The 13,601-nt window shown below is 45.1% G+C and overlaps 2 protein-coding genes across 2 annotated transcripts; both read right to left on the reverse strand.

Annotated features, from left to right (window-relative positions):
• Positions 1-721: 721 nt before the first annotated feature.
• On the reverse strand, positions 722-9,504 carry LOC146352643 (uncharacterized). The gene is made up of 5 exons (XM_084829669.1): positions 9,261-9,504; positions 6,474-7,127; positions 2,755-2,855; positions 2,296-2,400; positions 722-760 (listed from the first exon to the last, which is right to left on the reverse strand). Exons 1-5 carry the CDS (start codon positions 9,502-9,504, stop codon positions 722-724), a joined length of 1,143 nt encoding a protein of 380 aa, XP_084685795.1.
• Positions 9,505-11,688: 2,184 nt separating this feature from the next.
• LOC146352644 (interferon kappa-like) lies at positions 11,689-12,323 on the reverse strand. The gene has a single exon (XM_084832137.1). It carries the CDS (start codon positions 12,321-12,323, stop codon positions 11,772-11,774), a length of 552 nt encoding a protein of 183 aa, XP_084688263.1. The 3' UTR covers positions 11,689-11,771.
• Between the last annotated feature and the right edge of the window lie 1,278 nt (positions 12,324-13,601).

Genomic DNA, 13,601 nt, shown 5'->3' on the forward strand with positions numbered 1-13,601 from the left:
GTTCAGAACTTGCTGATAAAGTTCATGCTGGAATCAGTGTAAAGGACATCCAGACAATGAACCTGGAGAAGACATCCCTTGCTTTCTGTGTCCCATGCTTCTTGTTTTTAAAATACAGAAAATAACACAAGCTGCCCATATTTTTTTGGTGTTGAGACTTTTAATAGAAAGAATGTGCGTAGCTTTCAAAGAAAATATATAATAAATAATATATAGCATTACATGAAGGCAATAAATAACTACATGTATTCAAGTTGGCCAGCAATATAAATACAAATTTTAGGCCTGTGGCAGGTACAGACCTTTGGAATCAATTATATTATTGATTCCAAATCAATAACTGGGCTCAATAACTGTTGGGCTCAAAGAATTTCATATTTACAGTTCATTTCTCTGAAGGTGGAACTTGCTGGTAAAATTCATGTTGGAATCAGTGCAAACTTTGAGAGGGTTTGCAGACAGAGATGATATACCAGGGAATCTTCTGGCTTGACCATTTCTTTGGTCTTTCTCCAGTATGTTTTGGCCTTTTATTTTCTGGATAAGGCATCAATGTAGCACTGCATATTTCAAAATTTCATCTTGCTATTTTAAACTTAGTGAAACAATTTAGTAACAGATGAAGAGGAAAAGTACTATTTTGCTTTCTGGCAATGTTGTTGTTGGAGGAAGCCAATTGAAGCTGAACTATTTGTGCGCTCTGTTCATGTTGCAGTTTCATTTAACTGTTCTGTCGCTGGATCCCTGGCTGCAGGTGAAGCTGGAAGGAAAAAGCAAAGCGGTGAAAATTCCCCGTTCATTTTTATTTTATTTTTTCTCTTTTTATGTCATGATTTCAAATATAGAACCGAGCACAAAGCTTTTGTGATATGGATTCTCAGAAAACTGAACTATACTTTGTTACCGAGCTTTTGCAGTCGTACTCAGCAATGAAGCGGCAGGAGTCAATTATTTGGGATTCAATGAGCAACGACATTTATGAACTTTTACAAAGCAGGGGGTGGGGGGAATCTGCATATTCCAACCATTCAACCTACCAAGTAATTCATGCCCTCTCTCCAGTGTGGGTCCCTATGCAGCTGAGGCAAATGAACCAATACCCTGTCATCCCGAGCCCTTTTCTGGGCAAGCTGCCCTGTCTTGGATCAATGGCTAGTGATACTGAGGAGGGTCTGCCCACATCACCCCTGTGCAGGCCCTGCAGCTGTGTGTCCATGAGTCAGGCATGCCCCAAGCAGAGCTCTTGCCCTCAAACCATGCAGACTTAAAGGAGCCAGTATGAGGTTGCCTCCCTCCATACTAAAAGATGCCTCAGGGTACTCACCAAATGACATTGGAGGCTGGTGGCTCCAATTTCAGCAGGGCCATGAATCCACTACTTGGGGGCTGTGGTTCAGCACCTTGTATAGCTTCTTTAGGGTTCTGGCTGGTTCTGACTCAAACCCAGAATGTATCTACAGCCCCACCAAAATCAGAGCCACCAGCCTCCACTGCCAAATGGTTATTTCTCCAACTGTCCCAGAATCCCACACTACAACAGCCACAGGAGGGGACTAGCCACTGCCTACCACCCCACTGACAGATGCACTTCTTCAAACTCCTCTGCAGATCCCTCCAAAACAGATCATAACCGTCATCTGACAGGCAAACTCCATCATCATGGAATATTTGAGGTGAGAAATGCACAATGGCAGGATGCTGTATTACTCCTGAAAAAAACTGGACATGCTTAGCCTTGAGAAGAGAAGACTGAGTGGAGATATGATAGTGCTCTTCAAGTACTTGAAAGGATGTCACAAAGAGGAAGGTCAGCATCTCTTCTCGATCATCCCAGACTGCAGGACATGGGATAATGGGCTCAAGCTAAAGGAAGCCAGATTCTGGCTGAACATCAGGAAAAACTTCCCGACTGTTAGAGTAACACGGCAATGGAACCAATGACCTAGGGAGGTGGTGGGCTCTCCCACACTGGAGGCATTCAAGACGAGGCTGGACAGCCATCTGTCAGGGATGCTCTGACTTGGATTCCTGCATTGAGCAGGGCGTTGGACTTGATGGCCTTGTAGGCCCCTTCCAACCCTACTGTTTTATGATTCTATGATCCTCCCCCAACAGACAATATAAATACCCACTGAAACTTATTATTCTTAGAGCTTTTGCTATTGGGTGGTATAGAAATGTAATAAATAAAATACTCCTAGCCCCATCCATTTGTTTGGGATCACGAATTCTCTGTCCCTCACGCAAGAGCATATCTGACGATATTATTTTAAAAGCTGGAAAAGTAGCCAGCACCTGCCCCAGCTCCTTCTTCCCTTGAAGACTCAGAGAAATGCGTTTGCCAAAACCCAGATCATTTTCTCCCAGGTGGATCATGGCAACCTGAGGCAGGCCAGCAGCCTGCAACGGACACAGAAGGATTGGCAGTAGTTCACCCCAGAGCGTGCCTCACCAATCAGGCCAATCCGAAACATTTTGCTGTTTCTCCAAAGGGGAATAATGCCCTCATAGAATGAGCCTGACATGTTGTATATGCCACTCCGAATGGCTCCCCAGTCTGTCGTCCCCGCACCAGTGGTGTCATTGGATGCCACATATGACTTCCATAGCAGTGGAGGATGGTGATCCCTATTTCAGTGGGGTGGTTTCAGTCAGAAACAGAATTCTAACAGCGCTATCCAAGATACGGAGCCCATTTTGGGGCTAGGGTCCAGCACTTTGGAGAGCTCCTTTAGAGTTCTGACTGGCTCTAACTGAAACCCAGAGCAGATGCACCACCCCGCTGAAATAGGGGCCACCAGCCTCCACTGCTCCATAGCAGCCTGGCATTCCCGCCTGCCGACCCTGATTGCCACCTGGTCACAAGATACATATGGAGAGTGTGTGTAGTCAGAAGCCTCCTCAGAGCTTCGGTTCCAAGATCCCCCCTCCCTCCCCACTTGAAGTCTGTACTACTCAAGAAGTCCCTTCACTAGGAGTACCATAAAACCACTGGGCAACGACAGGCTGCAAATGATTACCGTTGTCACCTACTACTCCATAGAATACTCACCCATTTCCAGCTATTCTTCCTGCTTGGCCTGTACTCCGGATGGGAGAGTACACATATCTGTGGCCTGCTCATTATTCACCTCAGCTACAGCAGCAGCTGTAAGATTAATAAATGTCTTAGATTTCTTTGACCCCCGAGCTTCATGCACTTCAGTTCCCCACTTTGTTGACATCTTTTTTTTCCTGCAGTTCCCTAAACCTAGCCAAGAATTCTCCCAACTCCTGATCATCACTTTCCTCTGAACAATCCACTACAACATTTGGCTGTCTCTGCACTGGGCTTTTCTTAAGCCCTCTTTATTGCAATGCTTTGTTTGGCCCCATTTCCCAAAAATTTTTAAACATTGATGCATCTAGCCTACACTACACCTGCTGAATACCCTCAAGCTACACTCACCTTTCGCTGCATACCCACTACCCATTAGCTCTACAAGATCCTTTAACAGGAGAACTGCGACCAGTACACCCCCCTGTAGAAAAATCAGCCAAATCAAAAGAACCACCACCCTTTCTTGTTGTTGCCTGTGAGAAAGGCGACTGGGTTTTGTTTTGTTTTGATGTATATGCAAATGTGAAAGTAAAAATGAATGACTGAGGGATTTAATGGAAACTTCCCCAAATCTGACAATAGCTCTCCAAATATGAGTACATTCAGCATCCTGTTGTTTTTCAAACAGGAGATGGACATGGACTCAGAATCCACCCTCCCACCAAGGATGATGTGCCTGAGCCATCTACTCCCAACTTCCACTTGCAGTGACTAAGGGGCAGATTCAGTTTAATATGGGCTGTTCACATGACATGCTAACCCACACTAAGTGGTTGAGTGTGGGTTATTTGTTGAACCACGGGGTAGCACATTGTCTGAAGCCAGGTCATTTTTAGGGATGTCAGAGAATTCTGCCTCGGATCTCGGTGAGGCCGAATGCCAGTGCATTCGGCCCCCCGAAATCCGTGGCGGAACGAAGCCCCTCGCCCCCCCCCCATGAAAAGCGCGCGAAATGGAGCACTTACCTGCTGCCGTCCGCGCTGACTTGCGAATGGCGGCCGCATCTGCGGCCGCCATTCGCTTCCTCATTACAGCCGTGATAGGCTACGTAAATAATTACGTAGCCTATCACAGCTAATGCAGGGACGCCATTTGCCTCCATGCGGAGGCCGTGATAGGCTATGTAAGTATTTATGTAGCCTATCACGGCAAAAAACAAACAAACAGTGAACGCAAATGGCGGCGGCTACAGTGGCCGCCATTTGCGTTCCCTTTTTTTTTTTTGCCGTTTTAGCCTACGTAAATATTTTCATAGGCTAAAACGGCAAAAAAAAAGGGAACGCAAATGGCGGCCACCGTAGCTGCCACCATTTGTGTCCGCTGGTTTTTTTCCCCCCTGCAATAGGTTACATAAATATTTACGTAGCCTATCACGGCAAAATACAGGGACGCAAATGGCGACAGCAGCCGCCATTTGCATCCCTGCAGGCTGCCCAGCAGCTCCGTGGAATCTCTGCGGAGTGGAACTGGCCGGAGAGAATTTCGGGGGGAGGGACAGAGTGCCTCCCCCCCACTGCAAATGTCACCCTTTGAAAAGGTAAGTGACTTTCGTACATCCCTAGTCATTTTCCACAGGGTGGCTTGTTAACCATGCATGCAGTGTGGCTTAATTTTCTCAACCAAGCCACCCTGAGAACCCATGGTTTGTTGTTGGGTTGTTCAGTGTGGCTTGGTTAACAAGTCACACTGCATGGTTAACAAGCCACCTTGCAGAAAATGTCCTGGGTTCAGACAACACACCAACCCATGTTTCAGCAAACAACCCACCGTTCAACAACACCCCACACTCAACCACTGAGTGTGTGTTAGTGTTGCATGTATCCAGTCTTTGTGTGTGTGAGATCTATCTATCTATCTATCTATCTATCTATCTATCTATCTATCCATCCATCCATCCATCCATCCATCCCTCCCTATTCAGGTATTCAGAATCTGTGTCGAATCAACACGCGAAGAGAAGGAGTGCTCTAGCCCCGTGGCGATCCTTACATGTTTCTGTTGCCCTGTACTCATGGAGGGTGATGGTCTGAAGAGGAACACCTCCTGTGGTGCTCCACATGATTAAGAACCATGATTTTCCAGGAGAGGCCTGCGGCCAGAGCACTCCTTCTCCTCACATGTTGATTCAACACAGATTCTGAATGCCTGAATAGGCTGGCTGGCTATCTATCTATCTATCTATCTATATCTCACAGTGGAGGCTGGTGGCTCTCATTCTGGTGGGGCTGAATCCTATCCCAAAATACGTTCAGCACCTTGGATAGCTTCTTTAGAGTTCTGGCTGGTTCTGGCTGAAACCCAGAATGGAATTACAGCCCTACCAAAATCTGAGCCACCAGCCTCCACTGCACACACATACAGCTTCCTGATGCAGAAGCCCCAACCACTTTCCTTGCTGCTAAGCCGAAGAAGGAAGAGGATGCCACAGAGGGGGATCAGGGCATTGAATGTCCTGCTGTGTTCCTTTTGGGGCCCGACATGCTCTCTTTGAAGCTGCTTCTCACCTCACCACTGGGCCAGGTGCAAAAACACCACCCCACCCCAATAGCAAGTCAGGTCAGGGGAAGGTAAAGACATTTAGTGAGTTGATATGAGTAAAATAAGTGACCTCTGTGCTAGTACTAAATACATACATACATACATGATATAATGTAGTGACTTATATGTGAGAAAATATGGTAAGTTTCGTGCATTAAATCTATGTAGCTGCATTGTTTTCATTTTAGAATTGCCGCTGAGATGCCCTTCAGAAGCAGCTGGCCAGGATATGTTTTACTGTGATGTGCTCCAACGTGGCTGGCAGCTGTGTATGAATCATACTATAGCATGGGTGGAGTAGATAATGTGCACTTTTTTCTCAGGCAGTTGGCACTATCCATTATCCCTGATTGCATCATTCATGCAACACCCCAAGCCACGTGATTTCACATCACAAAAAAAGGCTGCCTGCAGCTGCATTTGAAGAGCACCGAAATGTCACCTGAGGCACAATTCTGAGATGAAATTGGCAACTCCTGGCTTAGTTGAAACATTCAATGGGAGCAAAAAAACTTTTAGTAAATTGGTCAGTGAGAACACAGAAGACATGCATGCAGATTCTTAATAAAACTATCCTATCAATGACATGTGTTGCTACCCAGAATGAAATGTACTGATGTTTGCATACATTGCAATAGTGAGGCAAAGTTTTAGATTCTGCTCAGAAAAATTATCTGATAAATTCTGAGGGAAGCAGAAAAGGCTTTGATATGAGGGTGAACATTTCTTGGTGGGAAGTGGGTGTGGTTTATGCATCCCTAATTGGTAGCTAAGTAAAGGTAATTTTCTAGTTTGGTTCTAAGCAAAACCATTATTCTAAAAAATTTCACAGTACCTTCATTTTGAATCCTTTTGATGAGTCGACCAACTATCACAAAACATTCCCTAACTTCCATCTGGGCAATCTCCCAGGCACACATGTTGTACCGCTTATCTTTCAGTACGTCCTTGATTCTTTGGAAGTAGCTTTTCACTATTGGGATGATATCAATGTAATCCCCTGTACTCAAGCAAGGTCGCAAGTTCTCAATTTCCTTGTCCAGTCCAGCCTTGAAAATGGCTATGGAGTTCTCATCCCAAGCCAATTCGGTATGGTTTTGATGGAAGATGTCATGTATCTCCCGGAGGATTTCCTGTATAGCCACTGTAGCATTCTCCGCCCGCAACTGACTGATCTTTTTGAAATTTTCTTCACTGGGTTTGGATGTGAAGCTCATTACATCATCCATGCATTTTAGAGGAACAGTTGATCCCATCTTTTTGGTCAGCAATTCCAAGTTGTCGTTGTTACTTTCTTCAAGCTTGCTGTGAGATTGGCTACACTCGTCAGATGAGATTTCAGTGAAGAAGAGCATCATTAGGCAAACGTGCAGAAGCCAAACCTTTCCGAGCATGGTGGAGGTGAAGGGGATGCGCTCTTTTTCAGGTGTGCAGAATCTGGAAGGTTTGGTCTTAGGGCAGATGCTCCAGATTATGTGGCTTCTTTGGGCTATAATTTTGTATTTAAAAATTTAGGGATAGAAACTTCCTTTTTCTTCAGATTTCTGAAAAACATACTCCACTTGGACTTTCACTTTTGTCTTTCCATATCAATTTAAAAACCATGCAGGCTAAAAATGCTATTCTAAGGAAGCGTCAATATCTAGAGAACTGATTTTGGTTTTATTTATGAATAACAATTTTACCAAGAAATGCAATGCAAAGAGACTTTTGTTGATGGTGAAACTGGAATCCCTTGCCACCTAATTCTGTCACTGCTCCCATATCATAAGGACTAGCAGGAATAGCTCTATACAGAAATTCAGACTGTATACAATGAATGCATGAGGTGTGAGATTTGTTGAATAGTATCCTAAATACACTGAGTTAAATGTCTCTGTGTAGCTTACATTCATACAGCCATATGGATGTAGGACTCTCTCTGTGCAATTGAGAATACTGCAAAAGCCGGGTTCTGGACTGCGCAAAGAGAATCCTAATGACATACAATTGTAGCCATGGAAACCCCATGCAGTCATACAACTGAAAACATGTAGGGTCCCCCTCCAGTGTTTACTATACAATTTGAATATTTGTATCACCCAAGTGTCTGAAAGGATGGGATCTTAAAAACTGGATAAGCTAAGATGGGCGCATTCACATGCGTCATTTACAGCTCTTGGGAAGCCATAACCTATTCTACTGACCACTGGATTGGCTTCCCTTTCTTACTCAACTCATGTAGCAGTTTTGCCATATTGGCAATGCCAGATATAAACCTTTAGTCCTAGAGAAAGACAACCTGGGAACAAAACATTGTAGTGTATTTCTGGTGTGGAGGTGTTACCTGAGCCTGTTGCTGAGGGGATTTAGATGACTATTAGTGTGCCTTCAAGAAAAATCCCACCAACAGCTTTTCTGTCTGAATGACGCTTGAAGCTCCTGGCTGGGTGCCAAGCGTCCATCTTTGCACCACATCATCCCACATCAAGGCCTATCCCACTTTCATGCCCAGCAGAAGCCCCTCTTGCAAACATGGTTTATTTCATCGGCATTCTAACTCATTCTAACTCATTTTTGGATGCCTCCAAGTCACCACATCTGCATCAAGAAACTCCTGCCAGTTTTTCTAAGATGAGCTAGCAACATAGATGTCAATGCGGCTACCATCTGAATGTTTTGCCTATATTATAACTGTAGGGCAAAAGTTTAGTTTCTGCTTAGAAGAATAACCTTTACCAGTGCTGCTTGCTATGTCATGCGAACCTGCCTAGGATGTCTTGTTACCATGGTTAACAAGCCACCCCAGAGCCCTAAAACAGCCCATGGGTTCTGGGTGGCTTGTTAACCATGGCAACAAACCATCTTGCCAGTTTCACATGACATGGCAAGCTGCACTGGTGAAGGTAATTATATAGATCTCTTATATAGACAACCGGCATGCATGGCGGGGGAAATAATCCACTGTGGCTTATTTTCCTCACCATGAACTGGGCACTCCCTCTGTTTTGCACAGCACTGGTGCATCCCTACAATCATGTAGAAAGAGAAACATGTGGGACAGCACAGTATTTCTGTTTCCTTAGAAGGAAAGGGCTAACTAGATTGGAAAGAGAACTCGTGCACTACATTTTGAATTTTGGTTTGATATGGTATCCACCATGGGCTGGATTCAGAGAAACCTGAACTCATTTGAATCCGTTATGGATTTCTCTGACATCTGTAGATATTGCACAGAAGCAGAGATCCAGCGAGAGGAAAAACAAGGAACTTGCAATTGTGCAATGTCCAAGTGAGGAACATCAAATATAAGAGATCTGCCAACCTGCCCCATTCCAGAAAAGGCATTTCTGTTTGCTTTTGGGCCTCCTCTGGGAATGGTTAACTCTCTAATGATCAAGAAGTGGACCCTGCTTGAGCAACAGAATTGATGGGGCTGGCCGCTTGCTGATGGGAACAGTCAGCCCTGATCGCAGACCGGCAGCATAGGATACTCGCCCTGTTTGTGAAGTACCAAAAGCTAGTTCACAATTCAATTGTGTTTCCGCTCCTTATCTTCCATGTAATGTCTGCACTTGGTCTGGACTATGCACTTGGTCTTTTATGGGGAGTGCAACCCCACTGAAGACCAGTTGTGATCTACCTTCCAGAGTAGTTGGTTTCCCAACCCGCAGTACTTCCATCTTGTCGGGATTAAGTTCCATCTTGTTTACTCTCATCCATCCAAAAATATCCTCCAGACACTGGTTCAAGAGTTCTACAGCCTCCCTCGGATGTGAAGATGGAAACGAGAAGTAGAGCTGAGTATCATATGCATACTGACAACGCTTCAGCCCAAACGTATAGATGGCTTCCCCCAGTAGTTTCTTGGAGATCTTAAAAAGCATGTTGGACAAGATGGATCTTTGTGGCACTCCTCAGGCTAATGGAACCACTTTAAAACATTGCCTCTTAAGCTCAGCTCAGAGAAACGACCCAAAAGGTCCACGGTATCAAAAGCTGCTGAGAATTCTAGAAGAACCAACCGGGTTGCACTCCTCCCATCCATTCCATGGTAGAAGTTATCAGCCCGAGTGACCAGACTGCTTCCACCCCATAACCAGGTCTGAGACCTGATTGGAGTGGAACTAAAGCATCATTGTCAACCAACACTACTTCGAATTGTGAGGCCACCACCCGTTTCAGCACATTGCAGTCTCCCCATTTTGCTCAGCACTGGAGCAGGCCTACAATCGTGTAGACAGAGAAACATGTGGGACAGCAGAGTTTTCCCGTTTCCTGAACTGGAAAGTGCCAAACAGACAGGAAAGAGAACTCATGCACTAAATTTTGGATAGAATAGAAGGGATTCCTGAGGGTGGAGTCTGACATTGCAAAGAGGCATGATTGGGCAGAAAGGAAGCCCAAGGGACCTCCAGTTCTTCAGTACAACGGAAGGTGGGAAAGCGCACTTCTACCTGAATAGAAATATCTGACCTAGACCTGTGTCTGGACCTCATGCATCTCACTGCATGGCAAGGTGACATTGCCTCTCAGGATCCTACAGAGAAGCATCAGAAGCTGCTATGTCAAGTCAGTCATGGCTGCGCTCCCCAGCTTCTTTCTGTGATCTAAGCTGCCATATTTCACAGCCTACCTACTTTGCCGTGTCTCTCATGGTGATATTCTTGAAATACGCAAAGGAAACCAAAGTACCCATGGTTTTTGGAGTTACCGGTTTTAATCAAAAGAACTTCTTCAATTTTCAATATGAAGTATATACAAAATATTATTAAATTAAGACACTAAATAAATAATACTAAATACAGGCAATAAATAAATAGCATTAAATGAATACACGGGCTCATCATGACCAGCAGGATGAATATAAATAGTAGTCCCCAAAATATAAATCACATTTTCACAGTGTCGTAAGAGGATCAGTATTGAAAATGGAATAATACTACAATCAGTGTTGTTCTACATTCTTCATGTAGGAATAATGTCTCATCCTTTGCACTAGATCTGCACCCCTTGACAGGCAGAAGTCTCAGTCCTGTCATTACAGGCACAGACCTTAGCAATCAACAACATTATGGGTGTTGAGCTTAGGTGGTTTGAGCATCGCAATTTCTATCTGTCAGGGTAGAACTTGCTGATAAAGTTGAGGCTGGAACATCCCTCCAAGGACAATCTGAATACATTAATACTACACACACACACACACACACACACACACCCCAACAAACACACCTTTGGTTTGAATCCAGTGTTAGTTGTCCTTAGACTAGACCCAGCAAAATGAATGGCACTTTGGTTAGACTAATATTGGACACCACCACTGATGGTTGTTTTGGGGAAAAGCAAGAAACATCCATCCAACGAAACGTCAGAGATTTGTAGAAGGTGGAGAGCATCTTCTGGCTCGACTGTTTCTGCAGCCTTTCTCCTGTATGTTTTGTTTTTCCTTTTGGTCTTTCAGTTTCAGTATAAGGCATCAATGTGGCATTGCATATATCGAATGACATCTTGCTATTTTTAAGTCAGTAGTCCAATGTAGTCACAGATTAAGTAGAGCAGGAAATAGCAGCTGTTTTGCTTTCTAGAAATATGTTGTTTGGAGGAAACCAGAGAAAGCAGAATGATTTGGGCGGTCTCTTCATGCTGCAGTTTCATTCAGCTGTTTCCGTTGCATCATTGGCAGCAGGCAAAGCTGGAAGGAAGAAGAGAAGTGGTGAAAATTCCCTATTCATTCTGAAATCTGTCCCTTCTTGTGTCATTATTTGAAACCTGAAACATGTAGAATCAGGAGCAATCAGAGTTTTGATACAGACTCCGCAGAAATGCGAACTCTGCCTCCTGCTACAAAGGTGTTTAGTGACTCAACTCAGTTCAAAGAAGGGACCTGTTTGCTGCATCCAGCCTATTCTAGTTGAGAGTATGCAATACCTTCTAGATTTCATGGGAAGATGCAGTTGAAAACACCCCGTCTTGCGTATCACATTAACTACTTCGGCTGGAGACAGGCTTAGAATAGACTCATGCTTAGAATAGATGCTGCAGATAATGGGACTTAAGCTGTTTATGACTAACAGGTCCTGTGGATGCCAGCGGGACTTCTGTGATCATGACTACATCTGGATCCAGCCTGTTCTTTTTAAAAGTATGCAATACCTTAATTTGGGATCCTCTTGATGAGTTGATCGGTCAAGAGAAAACATTGCCTAACTTCCATCTGCACAATCTCCCAGGCACACAGGCTGTACTCCTTTTCTTTCAAGAAGTCCTTGATCCCACGGAAGTATCTGTTCAATCGCTGGGGGACGGCATCCCCCTTCTCTGCAATCAAGCATGGTGCCAGGTTCACAATTTCCTGATCCAGTGCAATCTGGAGATCTCTGATGGAATTCTCATCCCAAGCCATTTCAGTATGGTCTTGTTGGAAGATGTGATGGATCTGTTGGAGGATTTCATGTATGGCCACCTTGGCATGCTCTTCCTGGGGTTCAGCAGCGTTCATGAGGGTTTCCTCATTGGGTGAGAAGTTCATTACATCGTCTATGCATTGCAGGGGAATGGTGGATCCCATTCTGCTGTTCAGAAGTTCCAAAATGTTCCTGTTGGCATGTTGTAGCCTGCTGCGAAGTTGGCTACAACCCTGAGACAAGATTCCAGTGATGAAGAGCATCGCTAGGCAAACGTGCAGAAGCCATCCCTGAGCAGTCATGGTGGGGAGGAAGAAGGATTTTTTTTCTCTTGGGCAGAATCTGGAAGACTGGGTTTCCTGGAGGGTGCTGTGCAGCCTGTTGCATCTTGGAACCATGTCTCTGTATTTAAACATCCTAGGACAGACGTTTTCATGTTTCAGTTTATAATGGGAAGATACTCTACTTTTTACTTGCACTTTTTTCCTGGACTAAAGATGCTATTTGAAGAGATGGGGGTCAATGTTTGGAAAACTGATGCTTTATATGTCATGCTTCACGAAGAATTGGAATTAATGTGAAAATGTGTTTCTTAATCTTCAGTTACCAAGTCTGGATTTCTCCGTTTTTTGTCCTGAGATTAGAATGATACAGCTTTGGCATGTCTGATGATGTCACTCAGACTAGTCAGGGTCCCCAATTCTTAGGCAATTGGAGTGGAACCATTTGAACAGACCTTGCCTATTCCCAGTGATGCAGCCTGAAGGCACTGAAAATGCAAGCGTTTCACTTGATGGACCACTGCATGGTCACGAGCCAAAGGAGGCCTCACTTTCGAGACGTAGGCAGCAGAGATGGTATTTGTTCTTCCTTACTCTCATCCAGATTGTGAACCTAGCCTGGGGCCCTGATCCATACTGTGAACCTAGCATGGGTGCGGGCGGGGGTAGGGGGCACCCCCTGTTCCCTTGCTGTAGTCCCATTTCGCTCTTTCCCTCCCCTCTTCCCTTTTGCCTTCCTATTTCCCCCTCCCTCCCAGCCCTGAGCCTTGGTAGTTCTCTATCCCTGCCTCTTTACCTCATTATCTCCCTGTCGTCCCTCCCTGTCTCTTGCCTTGCTGGTTCTCTTGCCATTCCTCCCCGCCAGCCTGAGCCTTGCTGTTTCTCACCCCTCACCCCTTATCTTGCTCTCTTTCCTCCTCCAGCCCCGAGCCGCGCTCTTTTTCTCTCCCTTCCCAGCTGCTTCTCTTTTTCTTCACACACACACACATACCACCTTCCCAAGCAGGGCTTGGGAGCCCGGCAGGTGTGCCCCTCTGGATTTTGGTAGGGCAGGGTACATTTGTTCCTGTGAGCTTGCAAGAACCTGTGCAGCAAGGCTCGCTCTCTTCTAAAAATAACGCAGGAAATGAGCAGAAAGACTCCTTGCTGGAACAGGGCAGGTCAGCCGAGATCGCAGAAAGGCAACAGAAACTGCAGAGGCGGAGTAGACGTGTCGGATGCTGCCCTTAGTTTTTACACTGCGTTCGTCAATTTAAAGTGACTGAAATGTGCCCAAGTGTTTGAAGGCTACCGATCGCC

This window comes from Heloderma suspectum, chromosome 2 (genome assembly GCF_057233095.1).
Source record: "Heloderma suspectum isolate Gila_16-S chromosome 2, 16-S_ref, whole genome shotgun sequence".
Lineage (NCBI taxonomy): Eukaryota > Metazoa > Chordata > Lepidosauria > Squamata > Helodermatidae > Heloderma > Heloderma suspectum.

What these genes read in the sequence shown, in the direction of transcription:
- LOC146352643 (XM_084829669.1), bottom strand. Translation starts at nt 9,504, where the DNA reads ATGCTTTTTAAGATCTCCAAGAAACTACTGGGGGAAGCCATCTATACG. An exon ending in GAAACCAACTACTCTGGAAG is followed by an intron (nt 7,128 to 9,260) that starts GTAGATCACAAC and finishes ACAAAATTATAG; the next exon opens with CCCAAAGAAGCCACATAATC. An exon ending in CAAAAGGATTCAAAATGAAG is followed by an intron (nt 2,856 to 6,473) that starts GTACTGTGAAAT and finishes TCTTGTGACCAG; the next exon opens with GTGGCAATCAGGGTCGGCAG.
- LOC146352644 (XM_084832137.1), bottom strand. Translation starts at nt 12,323, where the DNA reads ATGACTGCTCAGGGATGGCTTCTGCACGTTTGCCTAGCGATGCTCTTC.